The following is a 17,714-nucleotide window of genomic DNA, read 5'->3' on the forward strand; positions in this document are numbered from 1 at the left end:
AAATTACAAGCCACCGCCGGAAGAAGAGGATGAAGAGGTCGCTCCTGAAGAAGATGGAGGCGGTGCTGGAGAGAGTTCTCTGGCAGCATTGGGGATGCCCCAGTGCTGTTTGAGTGCTGGGGCCCGCCCCCAGTGCTGCGAGAGAACTAATTTGCATACTGACAAGAACTGGGATTCCTACGGAACGGCGGTGCGGAGAAGACAACGAAAGGTAGGAGAAGAATAGCCTTTCTTAAGGCTATTCCCGACGTCTTACTAAGAAAAATTTTTTTTTGTGTGATAGGATCCCTTTAACTTTTAAGGGAACCCAATGATATGTTCAAACTGTAATTTTAGAAGAAGATTTTTAGGTGTTTTCAGCCTTAAGGGTGCCTTCACACGGCGTAGCGCGCGCTACCCATTGAAATCAATCGGAGGCTTTTTTACCTATTGATTTCAATGGGTAGCGCACGTATATCGGCACCCATTGAAATCGATGGGCTCTGTTTTGAAGTGCCGCACTCGGACACGTGTATACATGTCCAAAGGAGCGGCACGCTACGCCATGTGAAGGAACCCTAAGATATGCTACAAATCACAACCCAAAACTGATTCCCGTTGTTTTCAATGGGGGCAGTGTCCATCGCTTCATTTTTTTTCAGTTTGTCGGAAAAAGAATTGTCCTCCCTTATCTTATCGAGATTTCAGTGGAAGAATTTCTGCTGAAACCATGGCAGGTGGCCACATCCTGATGAAGTCTTATTTTACTGATTAGCTTCTTTCAATACTTGTCCGATTTTTCTGATAAGTATTTTAGTCCAAAAAATGCAATGTGATCATAGCCTAAGGTGCAGTGAAGTTGTGGTCTTTACTGTTACTGGCACAATTGCATGAATTTTAAGTGCAACCCCATTACTATTTTGACACACAATTGTGGCAGTTGCCATAAAAATTGTAACTTGACTGCATTGCATAAATATACCTTAAGAAATGGCTTACATGGGTTAGTAATGGGACTGGAAGGGGAAGGGTACTGCACTAAGTACTGAGTTCCTTAATCCTATCACTTTTCACTATAGCATCCACCTAACATTACGCATTTATTTACATTACTGGAAATTTTGTACTGCTCCTTGGCTAAAAATGCTCAAAAATGTTAAGAGTATTTTTACTCTTCAGGAGAAATTGTAGTTCAACCGCTGAAACAATGTGGTAAGTGCTTAATATGAGAGTGGTTTATTAATGCCTAGCAAACTTGCTATTGATGACTTGGAGAGAGACTACAGGAGCCAAATAGGCAAAACTCCTAGAAATATGGCTCTGCTTACCACTTATTTATGGGCTGGGTCAGAATATGTTTACTTAAAGGGGTTGGCCGCTTTCAGACCAATATTAAGAGACAAATGTTATTGTTTGTATATTAAAAAGCTGTATAATTTTCCAATATACTTTCTGTATCAATTCCTTCTAGTTTCCTAGATCTCTGCGTGCTGTCATTCATTCATTTTGCTTACTCCCAGAGGATAAAAATTAGTCCATGGTCATGTGATATACAGTCCATGGTCATGTGATATACAGTCCATGGTCATGTGATATACAGTCCATGGTCATGTGATGGGCGCACAGCTCATTACTAGATATAAGTCTGATTTTTATCCACTAGCAGAGATCTAGAAAACCATGAGGAATTAATACATAAAGTGTAAGTAAACTAGATAACCACTGTCAGCTTGGATTTGGCTGTCAGTGGGATAGTGTGGGGCTGTACAGGATTTCTAGAAATAGGTAAGACCTGCAGTCTATCAAACATTTGTGACCTATCCACTGGATATGCAATAAAAGCATACTGTAGGACAACCCCTTTGAATCTAGAATGTCAGAGTGACCATATAGATGAGTCTTGACCTGTGACCTCATAATGTATAATAATCCAGGTTGCTGAGTAAAATAACTTGTATAAGGTTGGAATTCAAAAGTGTCACCATGTCTCTCTCCTCAGGTAACAGCATGACCAAGTATTTGGAAAGGATAGAAGAGATTAATAGAAGTAAGTATTAAAAGGAAAAATATACTATTTTCCTAGCTGGATGGAAATGTCTCTGCTGTCTGACAGTATACCCACATAACTAGTATACTTGGAGGTTGGCATACAGACTGGTAGATGGATATCCAGAATGGTACGTGGTTATCCACTTGATGATTATGGGGCAGACTTATGAGAACTTAACAAAAAGCACTAATAAAAATCCTCTATGTTCCCCATAGCAACCAATCACAGTACAGCTTTCTTTTCTGTTGCGTGACAACAACCCCGGTTTTTCTTTTCCAGTTTCATAAACCTTCCGCTAATGTTACCTTGGCATGAAAACAAATGCTATGTCATTCACCATTATATTAAATAATGCAACATAAATGATTTATAAAGCTGTGGGGTTTCATTAGCCCGATAAAATCTGACATTAAAATATTTGTGTAAAGTATCTCCTGTTCCCCCGCTGTTTTCTTCTCCGCTGTCCTCGCAGTAGCAGTCGCACAAATACGGCTTTGTTGCTGTCCAGAATTGAATTCCCTCGGTGCTCATCAGATTTCTTTTTATTTTTATACTGTTGTGCAGGATAGTCTGGAGCACACACAGATCTTTGTCTATTCCATGTGCTGTATAATATACACTTACTGAATTTACTAGAATAGGTACTTTTGTACCCTCTGGTAAGGGTACCTTCTATCCATGTGAAATCAAACCCTTGCTACAGTAATTCTGTCTTATGAGAACAACTGAGGGAATATGATGTCTGAAAGTATACAAATCTGATAACAGGCAGCACAATGGTCAGGGCTGTCTTTGGGCATGGCATAATGAGGGAATGTGGGATGAGATGGACCATTCCTTACGGCTTCACAGACCTGTTGAGTCAGCCTTGCTGTCGGACCAGATCCTACACACTTGGGTATTTAATCCATTCATCATAATGTCACAAAGCTCTGATGAAGCGTCTGGCCAGACAGAACCAGGTAATGGATTTCTGCTCCAATGTCTGTCAACACCGCTGTACCGTCACAATACTACTTCCCTAGTATGTGATTTTGTTTGTGTGTGTGTATATATAGATAGATAAATTTGTCCCAAAGCTGGTGTCTGATATGATCAGTGTTGTAAAGCAGATCTGCTATTAGTCCTGTATATGTGTATTATATGTGTAGTTATAGCTCTTAATTTTTTTTATATATTTTTTTTTTTTGTGTGTGAGATAGCCTCTTTGGTTATCTATGCTTAAATCTACCTCGAATATCTGGAAAGTAAAATATGATTGGTTCTGATAAAATTAAGCGCAGCAACGGTTAAAACCCATAGGTGTCTGCGGTTATGTTTGGCCCCTATCCTACATAGTATCATCGATGCACAAGAAGCTGAGGTATGAAGGGTTTGACAGGATCCTAGCAGTAGAGAAGGGGTTTTCTTTCTCTTAGGTTGCAATCACACCTGCAGTTTCTTTGAGTGAAAGCCAGGAGTAGATTGAATCGGGGAAATATAAAGGACTTGTATGTCTGTGTCGATCTCCTTCTAGCTTTAGGCCTAATAAAACGACATTGCGGTATGAAGAATATTGCCCCATACCTGTTTCCTAGCTCCTTATTTTCACAGGGAGAGATTTGGATTCTGGGATATTGTTAGCCTGTCAGCTTTGTGGATAAAAGACCATAGTTTATTTTGATCCTTTTTTTTTTCTGTTTTCAGATTACAGATATAAGAAAGATGAACTTTTCAAGCGAATTAAAGTTACTACCTTTGCCCAATTGGTGAGTGAACTTGGCAGTGATTTGCACATTGAGATCTTAGTTGAACATTTATTGTGTGTCTGAACTAAATGTATTGAAAAAAGTCGCTGTTAGAAATGTTCATTTCTAGCAGTGTCGGAGCATTTCGATGGACGTTACTTAGTTTATTATCGGTGCGAGATACGTTTCAAAGGGAATGGTTCAGCAAAGTTATTTACTTTAAGCTTTCTTAAAGGGAACCTGTCACTGTCATTTACTGTACCAAAATAGCATCGGCACACACTACTATGTGGCCTACAGTACATTCTTCATTTTTACTTGTAAAATTTGTCCATGTCTTTGTATTTTCCCCCCGATATGCTAATAGACTGTGCGATGTCGCACGTTCGCAGCTGTAACACTCCATCCTTATGCTATGGTTTCCACCTCATGTGGACTTTCAGAGCAGGATATGACAAAGGGAGATTGAGAATTGCACAAGGAGGGCATGACTGGCAGATGCCTCATGAATAAGCTGGTCCTCACTCCAGAGAACATCTCAAGTCATAGCTTTCTCATCTCATTAACATGCAGGGAGGGAAATGTTGAGGTAAAAATTGCACATAAGCAGGGAAGCACTGAGTAAAGGTTTTGGTAGGTTTATAATGTATATTTGAAGATGTTTGTCGACATTTGTTTGATCAAGGGTACAAATTTATGGATGACCGGTTCCCTTTAAATGGAGTCTATTAGGTCTGTATGGAGCAATGCGGAAATGATCATCCTTTTTATGGATATGCTAGATTTGACTACAGATAGCCTTGACACAGGTAAAGTCTTAAAATGAGAATTGGTTCCTAAGCATAATTATGGAGCAAATCTCACAAAATAGCAGAATCATGCTGATAACAGAGAGCAGTAGAAAAGCTGCTTAAATATAATACAGTGCTGGTAGAGAGGCCCAGACACCCAAACACCTTCACCAGCACCAGCCTCAAGGCCAGATGGATCTAGTCTGATTTTTGGGTCAGAGTTATTACTACTATAATCTGTATGAGAAAAAAAACACTCCACTAACTAAAGGCAAAACAGGAATCTGCAGTTAACAAAGGGAGCGTTCACACTACCGTCATTGTCCGACAGGTAGTGTCTGCTGCTAATGTCCATTCAAAATCTTGCACGGACATTAGCAGCGGACGCTAGCTGTGTCCGTGACATTTTTCATTCATTTAAATGGCGATCGGGTGCGTTGTTTTACACTCCGTGCCTGTCCTTAACTGTCCGTTCGTAAAGATGTCTGACTTTTCAAGCGGACAGAAAAACCTGACATTTATGGGAGATTCTATACATTGATATTGCTGCTGGTCATAGACCTCAAAAACTGTGCTGAAAAATTTCGCTTACGCTGGGTTCACACCTGCGTTCAATGTGTCCGTACTATGGTTTCCGTCTTCTGCATGGCAGAAGACGGAAACCATAGATCGGGTCCGGCCGTGCGCGGCGGTGAGCGTTTTAGGCTCTCCGCCGCGAAACCAGATTTTTTTATCCGGACACAGAGTACTGCATGTCCGACTCTGTGTCCGGATTATAAAACCCGGTTTCGCGGCGGAGAGCGCAAAACGCTCACTGCCGCGCACGGCCGGACAGCTTTCTCACCCATTCAAATGAATGGGTGAGAAAGTCTCCTGCAGGCTTCCGTCTCCTGCATCTGTTTTATGCAGGAAACGGAAACCTGCAATAAGGAAAGAAGAACGCAGATGTGAACGAGCCCTTATACTCGAGTGTATGCGGTAATTATCCTAATTCCGACTGTTTTCAACTCTGGAAATAATATAGATAGTACTTTCAAAATCAAGTTTGTATGTTTCATAATGTCTGAGATAAAGAAAGGCAGGATTTTACAGAAAAGAGATGTTAAAGAAAATCTGTTAATCCTACTAATATTATAAATTTGAAAGTTTGTGTTTGGATGTTTGTTCCTCAATCACAGCTGAACGGATTTTGGTGAGATTTCACACATAACCTAGATATTCACCAGGAAGGAAACATAGGCTACTTCTTATGTCGCACATTACCACGAAATCCCGACTGCGACTGGAGAAAGTTGGTTCTGACTCCGCTGCAGGACCTGAGATGACGTCATCGCAGGTCTTTCAGTGGGGCTTCTATTGGTTCGCGGCAGTCTGTGGGCGGGCCACAGGGGAAGCAGAGCAGACCAATACGTTGGCGGCATGGTGTGGGCGGGACAAGTGACCAAGTGCGCTCCGGAGAACATGGCGACTGGTCGCAGCTCCGGAGCGACGCTGTCGTGCCGCCCAGCTGCGTGGTGCCTGATGCCGGTTTAGGTTGCGGCCGCGCAACCACACGTTCAGCAGAGAGCCGCACGTGACCGGTTACTGTACGGCCAGAGGAACAGACGCTGGGGAAAAGGCCGCACATGCTGGATGATGTTGCAGCCGCGCCACACGTATCTCGCCATCACCTCTTAGGTGAGTACAGCGGGCTGGGTGCTGTTCGGCCAGTGCCTAGCCTGAAAAAGATGCGCAGCCTAGGCTACCATGTAGCAGTGCCAAGACGCGCTGTAGCGGGCTCAGGGTGGGGGTTGGCGGGGGTAGAGGCTTTGAGGGATGGGCCAGCGGGGGAGTGGGGTGGGGGGGGGCATGGGGGGGGTTTGTGTGTGTTGAACCGGCGGGGGCTGTTGTCACGCGCCGCGGAGGGTGGATGGTGGTGCGCGCGGGCAGGAGTGGCGGCAGCGGGTTCGCCACGGCAGAGGAATGGCATGGGCGCAGGAGCGTGGGTTGGGAGGGAGAGGCCAGGTGCGCAGAGGAAGGTGGGGCTGGGGCCGCGCTGGAGGTGGGTCGTGCAGGGGGCTGCGGATGGAGCCGCGGGTAATGCTAGTAAAGTATATTACAAAATTTATATGAATGACACAAATCCTGACAGACAATCAAAAGTTGCAAGGCAAGTGCTGAAGGAGTTGTTTTCTGGTTATATAATGTTTAAATGTTACATTTGTAATACTTTGGTAGCTCTCCAAGTTACCATGCATCCTGTTATATGTATATGACTCCCGCTATACACTCCAAGGAACTTACTGCACATAACCATAGGTCACTGTGGACTGCTAGTGTTCTTGTTTTAAAGAATTACTGTGTTGCCTGGGCATAAGAAAATGAAAAGATTCTATTGTGTTAAGGTACTTCAAGTGGCGTCTGTATCGGATGATTCTGAAGCGGCTGACATTACGAGCGAAGAGCTGCTAAGACTGGAAGGTAATGAATATTACAGTGGTTTTAGTATTGAATATCAGTCACCTGGGTCTCTTAATAACATGCTGACAGATGCTGAGAATGGACTCTCAAACCATTGTCCCCCTCCAATTGTATCCTTAGCTTTCTTTAGTAAATCCTCTGACTCACTGAATTTTTTCTTTTTTTTTTCTTTTCACAATTATATTTATAGATCTTTGGTTTCCATTGAAGGCTCTTCCATGGCCTCAAAACTCAATCAAATGTAAGCTGTAAAGTATTAGCTGAGGGAAGGTAGATCTGCACAATATCAAACCTCAAGCAGTTGTCACCTACAGGATGCTCGAGCTTTCATGAAAAGTTGAAATATCTGCTGAGCAGTCTGTTCTAAGATTGTATAAGCCTTTTCTACATGGTGCCTTGTCCGTTTTTCTGCTAATAATAATCACATTATAGCTGCAGTACATTTTCCTAAGTCTGTCCCTCTCCTATCCATTACTACTACTGGTTTTACATGTACGGTAATTCTGCCAGAAGTAATTGTAAAATGGTAAACAAAATGCTAAAAAAAGCACAAGTCACCATAATGTAGGAGATCAGGATCACTGAACTGCAAATACATGTAGGCATGATGCAGCTAAAAAGACTCCTGACACAGGAAAAATGCCATCTTTGAGCAATGTGAATCCAATCTTAAAGGGATTCTATCATTAGAATACCCATTTTACAATAAATACACATAGGAATAGCCTACATCACATCCTTGCATAGGCTTTAGAAAGGCTATTACACACCTACCTTTACTATGTAGATTGCCTCAGTGGTTTCTGAATAAGTCTATTTTTTATCCATATGCTAATTAGACTGGTGCACGATGCATTGTGCACACTCTTTTCTATTGTTTCCTATGGGAGGCTGCTGCTGATGACTCAGCTTCCTGTTTGCAGACACACATAGGAGATAATAGGAGAGACGAGTGTTGCTGGGAACTTCCTGTGCTTGCTGGAAGCTCATTAGCATATGAATAAAAATGGACTTATTCAGAAACCACTGAGGCAATCTACATACTAAAGGTAGGTGTGGAATAGACTTTCTAAAGCCTATGCAAGGATGTGATTAGTTAAAAATGAATTTTCCCAGTGATAAAGCCCCTTTAATAAAGGCTATTCTTCTCTTACTTTTATTATTCTGATCCACACCGCCGTTCCTAAAGAATTTCTTCTTTCTTCCTTATGCAAATGAGTTTTCTTGCAGTACTGGAGGGGTTTCCCTGCGCTCAACAGCACTGGGGGCGTCCCCAGTGCTGCTAAAAATTCTCCAGCGACGGCCTCGGTTTTCTTTACCGCCTCTGCCTCTTCTCTTGTGCTCCTATTCTCTTGGTTCAAAAGCGCCGACTGCGCATGTCTGTCAGCCATTTTCCTGTGGCAAAAGAATGGGAGCAGTTTAAAGTAGCTGGGGGCAGTGATGGATTTCCTTTAAGCCTGATAGGTTTCCCTAGTAGCTGGGGGTAAACAGTAAATTAGCTAGAATGGACACACAAAACGGCAGGAACTTTAGAGGGGTTTTTCATGCAGAAAGCATCAACAATTTTTTTCTTTTTAAGCACCTCCGGACTGTTCATTGTTTTGTTTTTTTTATGTGCGGAAGGTGGTTGCCTTGTATGGTGGTTACCAGTACTTCCAAGCAGATTTCAGCAGCTGTGTGTTGTAGCCAAGCTATACAGACTCTCCATAGGGAGACACAAACTTCTTGCTACTACTGATGATTAGACTGCTCCTGTCATACAGTTATAATGAAGGCACTCGAAGTTCAGCCTCCCTTAGTGTTCACTTTGGTTCTCTTAGCTTATTTAGGGAGGAGTAATCATTGTGTACTCCCGATGGTTCTTTTTCCAGATTCCCGTGCCATGAGATTTTATAGCAAAGCATGGAGAAAGAAAAAGCAGGGAAAATCTAAAAATCAAGACGTCTTATTACCAGCAAAGGGGAAACTGTAATGCAAGAAGTAAATACAGTGTTTTCACTAGAAGTCCTATTTAAACATTGTTTTTTTCCTCTATTTAGAGAGCAATTCTGTCATGTCAGAGGTGGATGCTGAGCTTGTAACTGACCGGACTAATGGAAAAGGAAGTCCCTACAGTGTCCCTTTAAGTCCTATCCAGTTACTTGACACTATAGGAGGAGGAGAATGTGTTAAGTCTGCACGATCCACACTGCAGAGGTGAGCAATGAATATTTTATACATGAACTTATGATACGAAGTAATAATTCATTTCAGTTTTTCACAATTAAACAGTTCATATAAATATAATAAACTTAGGAGATAGTAATGTATCTTATCAACCTTCTCCTGCCCGCTGAACTGCTCAGACCTGTCATCAGTAAAAATTGGTTATCACTCACACACGAATCAGGTTGCAGGTTTTAGTCTATGGAGAGGGGAGGGGGAAGAGGAATACAATGAGTGAGAAATGAACAACTATAAGGCTAGGTTCACACAGAGTTTTTTTTGCTGGTGGATTTTTGACACTGATCCACCTCAGGAAATGCCTCTTAGCACTCCCATTAATTTCATTAGAAATCAAACAGATTTTTATTGGCAGATATATTTTTACAGTAAGAGGGGGAAAAATGGCGTGAAAGTTCTGCCATGTAAAGCCTAATGAAATGAAAGTAAGGTGGGAAAAAAAGTAACTTTTTTTTTTTTTTTTTTGATACAATATTTTCTACCTCCATGAGGCTATATAGTCTAAAAATTACTAGTATGTATTACCAGTGTGTGTGTGTGTATATCTTGGTTTTAGCTGAGAAAAATAGGGGAAAAAAATTTTCAGGCAAAAAATGGTAAAATATTTAATATATGGGAGTTGTAGTTTTGGAACAGCTGCAAGGCCACATTGACAGGTGACCCTGCAGCTGTACGGGGATGTATAGGGCGTTTTTTTTGTGGGGCCAGGTGTACTTTTTAGATATACCATTTTGGGAAATGTTTATTGCTTAGATCACCTTTTATTTAATTCAGAGGCAAAACAGAGAGAAAAACCCGGCGGTTTAGCACTTTTGATTTTGACGTTTTGTCACGCTCCTGCCGCTGAAGAAAACCAGCGGTGGCAGTAGCGCGGCAATCTGCAGGCCCCGGCAGCTAAGACACTCCCCGGCATCTGCCGGTCTATTACAGCAGATGCTGGGGACTGTCTTAGCTGCTGGGGTCTGCAGTATTGTCACGCTCCTGCCGCTGAAGAAGACCAGCGGTGGCAGTAGCGCGGCCATGCTGCAAACCCACTCCTCCACCCACATTCAGACTATAAGACGCACCCTCATTTTCCTCCGAAATTTGGGGGAAAAAAAGTGCGTCTTATAGTCCGAAAAATACGGTATATAATGAAAAAAAACAAAAAAAACTTTTTAAGTCTTCAGTAGGTGATACCTTTTTTAATGGCTAACTCATAATGATGACAGAATATGACGTTTCGAAGCTTCCTCTGAGCTCCTTCTTCAGATATACAGTCCTATGAAAAAGTTTGGGCACCCCTATTAATCTTAATCATTTTTAGTTCTAAATATTTTGGTGTTTGCAACAGCCATTTCAGTTTGATATATCTAATAACTGATGGACACAGTAATATTTCAGGATTGAAATGAGGTTTATTGTACTAACAGAAAATGTGCAATATGCATTAAACCAAAATTTGACCGGTGCAAAAGTATGGGCACCCTTATCATTTTATTGATTTGAATACTCCTAACTACTTTTTACTGACTTACTGAAGCACAAAATTGGTTTTGTAACCTCACTGAGCTTTGAACTTCATAGCCAGATCTATCCAATCATGAAAAAAGGTATTTAAGGTGGCCAATTGCAAGTTGTTCCCCTATTTGAATCTCCTCTGAAGAGTGGCATCATGGGCTACTCAAAACAACTCTCAAATTATCTGAAAACAGATCATTCAACATAGTTGTTCAGGGGAAGGATACACAAAGTTGTCTCAGAGATTTAACCTGTCAGTTTCCACTGTGAGGAACATAGTAAGGAGATGGAAGATCACAGGGACAGTTCTTGTTAAGCCCAGAAGTGGCAGGCCAAGAAAAATATCAGAAAGGCAGAGAAGAAGAATGGTGAGAACAGTCAAGGACAATCCACAGACCATCTCCAAAGAGCTGCAGCATTATCTTGCTGCAGATGGTGTCACTGTGCATCGGTCAACAATAGAGCGCACTTTGCACAAGGAGAAGCTGTATGGGAGAGTGATGAGAAAGAAGCCGTTTCTGCAAGCACGCCACAAACAGAGTCGCCTGAGGTATGCAAAAGCACATTTGGACAAGCCAGCTTCATTTTGGAAGAAGGTCCTGTGGACTGATGAAACAAAGATTGAGTTGTTTGGTCATACAAAAAGGTGTTATGCATGGCGTCCAAAAAAACAGCATTCCAAGAAAAACACTTGCTATCCACTGTAAAATTTGGTGGAGGTTCCATCATGCTTTGGGGCTGTGTGGCCAATGCCGGCACCGGGAATCTTGTTAAAGTTGAGGGTCGCATGGATTCCACTCAGTATCAGCAGATTCTTGAGAATAATGTTCAAGAATCAGTGACGAAGTTGAAGTTACACCGGGGATGGATATTTCAGCAAGACAATGATCCAAAACACCGCTGCAAATCGACTCAGGCATTCATGCAGAGGAACAATTACAATGTTCTGGAATGGCCATCCCAGTCCCCAGACCTGAATATCATTGAACATTTGTGGGATGATTTGAAGCGGGCTGTCCATGCTCGGCGACCATCAAACTTAACTGAACTTGAATTGTTTTGTAAAGAGGAATGGTCCAAAATCCCTTCATCCGGGATCCAGGAACTGATTAAAAGCTACAGGAAGCGACTAGAGGCTGTTATCTTTGCAAAAGGAGGATCTACTAAATATTAAGGTCACTTATCTGTTGAGGTGCCCATACTTTTGCACCGGTCAAATTTTGGTTTAATGCATATTGCACATTTTCTGTTAGTACAATAAACCTCATTTCAATCCTGAAATATTACTGTGTCCATCAGTTATTAGAGATATCAAACTGAAATGGCCGCTGCAAACACCAAAATATTTAGAACTAAAAATTATTAAGATTAATAGGGGTGCCCAAACTTTTTCATAGGACTGTATCTAAAAACACTTTCTAGAGGCTGCATATTTATAACTGGACATAGGGGTAGGGTTACAGGAGGGAGGGGGGAAGAGGCTTATTACTATATACTTATAACAACAAACAATCAATTGCCAGATCCCAGGTTATCTTAATGGCTGTCTTAATGATTTGTATAAAAAGACATAAACCCACGTGAGACGTTAATTCCATTGTCCAGCGTCTGGAATAGGGTCATGGCCTTGTACTCATAAATCAGTCGCTGTTTCCTTGATTTAAAGTTCCCTTTTAAGATCAAGATTTTCATGTCATTGATGATGCTGTGGTCTTCCTGGCAGAAGTGTTTTGGCACGGGAAGATCAGTTCTCTGTTGTTTGATTGTATGGCGATGTGAATTAATTCTCATTCTGAGTTTCTGTCCGGTCTCTCCAACATACAGATTTTCAGTGGAACATTTGGTGCAAATGATCAAATACACCACATTAGGTGTGTTACAGGTGAACACACCTGGGATTTTATATTCCCTGTTAGAGTTTGGGATCTTTATCCTGTCAGTGGTCAGTATGTGCGGGCAGGTCTTGCACCTCTTCTGTCCACATGGGAATGTTGGAGAGGCCGGACACGAAAAACCCAGCAGTTTAGCACTTGTGATTTTGACGTTCACCGTACAGGAAAACTATTAGTAGACGCGGCATTTTCGGACACAGGGATACCTAATGTGTATGTGTTTGACATATGATTTTCTACTTTTATATATATTCTAGGGAAAGGAGGTGATTTAGAACTTTTGTTTATTTCATTTTTTTTATTATATATTTTTAAATTTATTTATTTATTTATTTTTACTATTTTTATTCCCCCCCGGGAGCTTGAACCTGCAGTCACTTGATTGCAAGTCTCATAGACGGCAATACAACTGTATTGCTGTCTATGGGACATTCTGTATATTACTATTACGGCTGGTCATAGACCCAGCCGCAATGGTAATATAGCAGTGACAGGCCTGGGAGCCTTCATTAGGCTCCCGGCTGTCACCCGAACAGGTCGGCTCCTGCGATATCGCCGCGCAGGAGCCGGCCTGCAACTTTACAGGTATGGGGCCGGTGGGGACCGGCCCCGGGGGAGAAGGGGCCGCCAATGCAGACCCGGCATCCGCTGTAATAGAGAGGCGGATGCCGGCGAGGGATAGACGCCAGCACAAGTGCCGGGGCCTGAGACATCGCTACGCTCCTCTGCCCTGCATAAAGCCAGCGGCGGGGGGACGGAGGAGCGGAATAGCATCGCCCCTGCCGATGCTGGCTTCATGCAGGGCAGAGGAGTGTAGCAATGTCTCAGGCCCCGGCACCTGTGCCGGCGTCTACCCCTCGCCGGCATCCACCTCTCTATTACAGCGGATGCCAGGCGGCCACATTCGGACTATAAGACACATCCTTCTTTTCCCCCCAAATTTTTGGGAAAAAAAGTGCATATATATATAATGTGTGTGTACAAGCATGTTACACAACAGTAATGATACCAGTGAAATGGTGACACAACCTTAGTTTAGAAGTTTATATGATTATCCATTGCAATGAACTGTTGCCATTGACTTCTTCATATGCACCCACATTGTAGATGCCCAGTCTACAATAGACAGAGTGTGTGATAATAACCCGAGATTAAAAGCACATGAGCAGCAAAATAACAAAGAAATAAATCAAACTATGAACTAAATCTCAGTGGTAGAGGGCCTATAATTCAGCTGATCAATGTGATTATTGAGGATGAATCCTCCAGGGATACAAAATATTTATACATTTGTGAGCACTTTTATTTTAAAATTTTATAACTTGTTCATATCTAAAGGCAGTGATGATTGATTTGAATTATTTCTGACATAGAGAGAAGCTTAGTAGACTTGCAATGTTGGAGAATGAAAAATCTAGACAGGATTAATATTTTCTGACCAACGCTCTGTCCAATTGTGGGATATCTTTCAGGTCTAAAAAAATAAATAACTACTTTATTAAAATGTATACACCAATGTGTCTTTTTGTAAAATTATTTTTAGACCACATACTATACCAGGGGCAGGCAACCTTCGGCACTCCAGAACTACAAGTCCTAGCATGCCTTCTTGCTCTGCTCTTCTTGAAGTGTTGAAGGTTTATGAATGAAGAATGAATGAACGTGTTAACTGGTAGTTATTCATGACTCCATTTTTCTGTGTTCCTTCTTACAGTGTTATCAGTGGAGTTGGAGAATTGGATTTGGATAATGATCCGAAGGAGACACGTGAAAAAGATCCTTTGTCTAGTTCAAGAACTCTGCAAAAGCCATACTTAGATTGCCCATTCCTTCTCCTTGATGTCCGTGACAGAGATTGCTATGACCAGTGCCGTGTTATTGGAGGTTAGTATAGAATTGCAAAATCATTTAAAGTTATAAAAGATTTTTTTTTTTTTTATTTTGCTTAATTTGAATTTAGGCAAATGCTAAAATATATTGAACGCTTGATGTAATGGTTTACAGTTGTTTATCCATCCTGTTCAGCATATTATTCTGCAGTGCTCATCGAGAGTAGAAGCCTTTTTTTCCATTTTAGAGGGAAAACTCCAGAAAACTAATTAGAAGTTGTAAAATTATGTTCCAGTAAGGCAGCCAGGTCCTTCTGGAACTCTCTTAATAATTTCCATGACAACTTTCTGGCTGAGCGTTCGATAATCTCACTCCTTTATTTTATTTTTAACAGTCCCAGAAGCTTCTACAGAGGAACCAGTGTACTTATGAACACTGCACTGCTGTAATACTGATGAAGTAAACGCTCCGTATTACAGCAGCAAGTCCCATTTTGTGACCTTGGTGTAGGGTCAGAGTTCTTCCTTTTTTTTTTTTTTTTTTTTTTGATACTATATATTCACATGTATAAATATGTGCATCTTGTTCTGTAGTATAATTTAATATTTTTCCTTGACTTTTGTAGCTCACAGCTATCCTACGACAATGCTTGCTAGGACAATGAATCCATTCACACCTGAAATCCTGAATTATGTATCCTTTTGTATTACTTCATATGCTGAGAATTTTATATGTGTTTGTGTGTTATGCATTTTCGGAAAGCTACATAACTGTGTTCAGATAATTGATTTGATAATGGAAATATTTGAATTCTATGAATTTGGGCTTAGCAGTATTTATATACCAGAATAGAGTCTCAATATGGCTCATATGACAAGTTCCTTTTGTAAAGTCAGCAGGTTGGAACTACTGTTTGGGTAATAAGAAGCCAGGTCGTAATTTTTCTCTTTCTGCCACTTCACAATACAAGACCTTAGTTAATAATAATAATCTTTATTTATACAGCACCAAAATATTCCATAGCACTTTACAAACCAAAGGACACATGAACAGACAATATGAGACATTACAATGTGACAAAGAAATAAACATATCAAACAATAGGAGTGAGGGCCCTGCTCGCAAAAGCTTACATTCCACATTGAACCTTAGTTCAATAACCTTTTACCATTTCTACTTAACAACTGACTTAAGAAAAATGCTCATGGCAAAATTATTATCCTGTATGATGAAGATGAGAGGATAGCCAGCCAAGCTGCAACAACTATGTGCGAGAGAGGATTCGAAAATGTATTTATGCTTTCTGGAGGTAAGGAAATGACTTATAAGTAAGTAGCGCTTCTTTTTAGTGTTTTCTAGAAAATAAGAAATCTTGTAAATAATGTTGGGTTGCAAATGACTCTAAGTATAAGACCATTTTCACACCACAGCTCAGTTTCTGTTAAAGTTTTCTTTAGTAACAGAAAAAAATAATACAGATTGTGGTCTTCTATTTGTATCCATCCAAAACCTCTGAAATCATATGGAAATAACCTTTTCAGTTTTATTTTAACTTTGAAGTGAATGAGGATAGATACAAGAGGAAAGGCTTCTGTTTGTAGCCATTAATAAGGAAAACTTTATCGGTTTTCTGCACCTTGGACCAACAGACATTGTGCTGGTATTTTGATCTAAGCATAAATAATTCTTTGGTTCATTTCCAGTATTGTAAGCATTGCATATTATTATTTTTTTTTATACAGACACTATTATAAGGGATTAGATAAAACTACTTGAGATAAATTGAAGTTTATATAAAAGATGTAAGTAAGCTGTAGTTTGTATGTTCAGCATTGGTGTAATGCAAGTGGTTCTTCCACAGGTTTAAAAGTCATAGCTCAAAAATTTCCAGATGGTCTTACAACAGGCTCATTCCCAGTCACCTGCCTGCCGCAACCAACCCAATCCAAATCTGCTCGCAAGCGAACCACCCCAAGAGAACCTATTACAGCTGCAGAGAACAAGTGGCGATATTCTAGTGAAGACCTGGAAAAGATAGAGCAACACTTAGAGAAACTGCTCATGCCAACAGACACTGCCAGTGAGTACTTTAATGTGTTGTGTTTTTTTTTTTTCCAAGTGTTCTTGTTATGTATTGGGTTAAGGGGATATCGTCACTCCTTAGGGAGAGACCACCATGTAGGTGTGTGGAGTCTTTTTTTTTTAAGCCATTTGCGCTCTGTGGGAGATCATGGGAAGAATATGCAAATCTGTCTTCCATGATGTAAATAGGAAGACAGTGTCTCAGTCATGCTACCCACTAGGGGGAGGCCTTTGCTGTAATGATGTGGGATTTTACCAAGTCAGTCTTTCAGCCGAGGACAGCCGTTTCGTTCTATTTGGATCTCTCCAGCCCGGTGCAGAGAAGGCTAACTTGGCAGAGGTGAGAGGCTTCTAGACAGGGTTAAGGGGATATCATCACATCATGGAAGACAGATTTGCATATTCTTCCCATGATCCTTCATAGTGGAGCGCAAATGGCTTAAGACTCCACAAACCTACATGGTGGTCTCTCCCTAAGGAGTGACGATATCCCCTTAACCCTGTCTAGAAGCCTCTCACCTCTGCCAAGTCAGTCTTCTCTGCACCGGGCTGAAGAGATCCAAATAGATCGAAACAGCTGTACTTGGCTGAGAGACTGACTTGGTAAAATCCCACATCATTGCAGCAAAGGCCTCTGGGAAGGTCGGGCATGATGTTAAAGGGAGCTCCCCCTAGTGGGTAGCATGACTGAGGTACTGTCTTCCTATTTAAATTATGGAAGACAGATTTGCATATTCTTCCCATGTTATGTATTGATAATAGTATAGTATAATTATACTCTTATATATACTATTCTATTATACTATACTTCTGTGACTTTGACCTTTTTAGGAACTTGGGTTATCCAAACCAAATCTTGGCACAGATTATGCCTCTCTTGTTCTGACATGTGGGCAGGCCATGCCCCAATATAATCCTGTGTTGTCACTGTTTCCCTGCACTCGTGTCCACTGCTCTGCTTGTACTTAGTCTCCAGCTTTGGATTCATCATACAGTATATGAAGTTGTGATACATTTATGTTAAAATAATATATGCCTATGCAAGTAACTTAAAAAAAAACAAAAAAAAAAACAAACACTGTACAAGTCAACTGATTTTCCCCCATGCTGTAATGTATTATGCTAAGCGAATGTTTCGTTCAGATAACATGCAGTTGGAGGTCTAACGACCTATCCTGAA

The 17,714-nt window shown here is 41.1% G+C and overlaps 1 protein-coding gene across 1 annotated transcript in view; it reads left to right on the plus strand.

The window, feature by feature from the left end:
- CEP41 (centrosomal protein 41) overlaps positions 1-17,714 on the plus strand; it is a 29,705-nt gene that overhangs the window by 11,353 nt on the left and 638 nt on the right. The window contains exons 3-10 of the mRNA XM_075276265.1: positions 1,979-2,026; positions 3,716-3,777; positions 6,932-7,007; positions 9,047-9,203; positions 14,337-14,506; positions 15,078-15,145; positions 15,647-15,761; positions 16,314-16,532. Coding sequence (XP_075132366.1) covers positions 1,979-2,026; positions 3,716-3,777; positions 6,932-7,007; positions 9,047-9,203; positions 14,337-14,506; positions 15,078-15,145; positions 15,647-15,761; positions 16,314-16,532 — 915 coding nt within the window. The remainder of the gene's footprint in view (positions 1-1,978; positions 2,027-3,715; positions 3,778-6,931; positions 7,008-9,046; positions 9,204-14,336; positions 14,507-15,077; positions 15,146-15,646; positions 15,762-16,313; positions 16,533-17,714) is intronic.

The sequence above is a fragment of the Leptodactylus fuscus genome, chromosome 5 (genome assembly GCF_031893055.1).
Source record: "Leptodactylus fuscus isolate aLepFus1 chromosome 5, aLepFus1.hap2, whole genome shotgun sequence".
Classification (NCBI taxonomy): Eukaryota; Metazoa; Chordata; class Amphibia; order Anura; family Leptodactylidae; genus Leptodactylus; species Leptodactylus fuscus.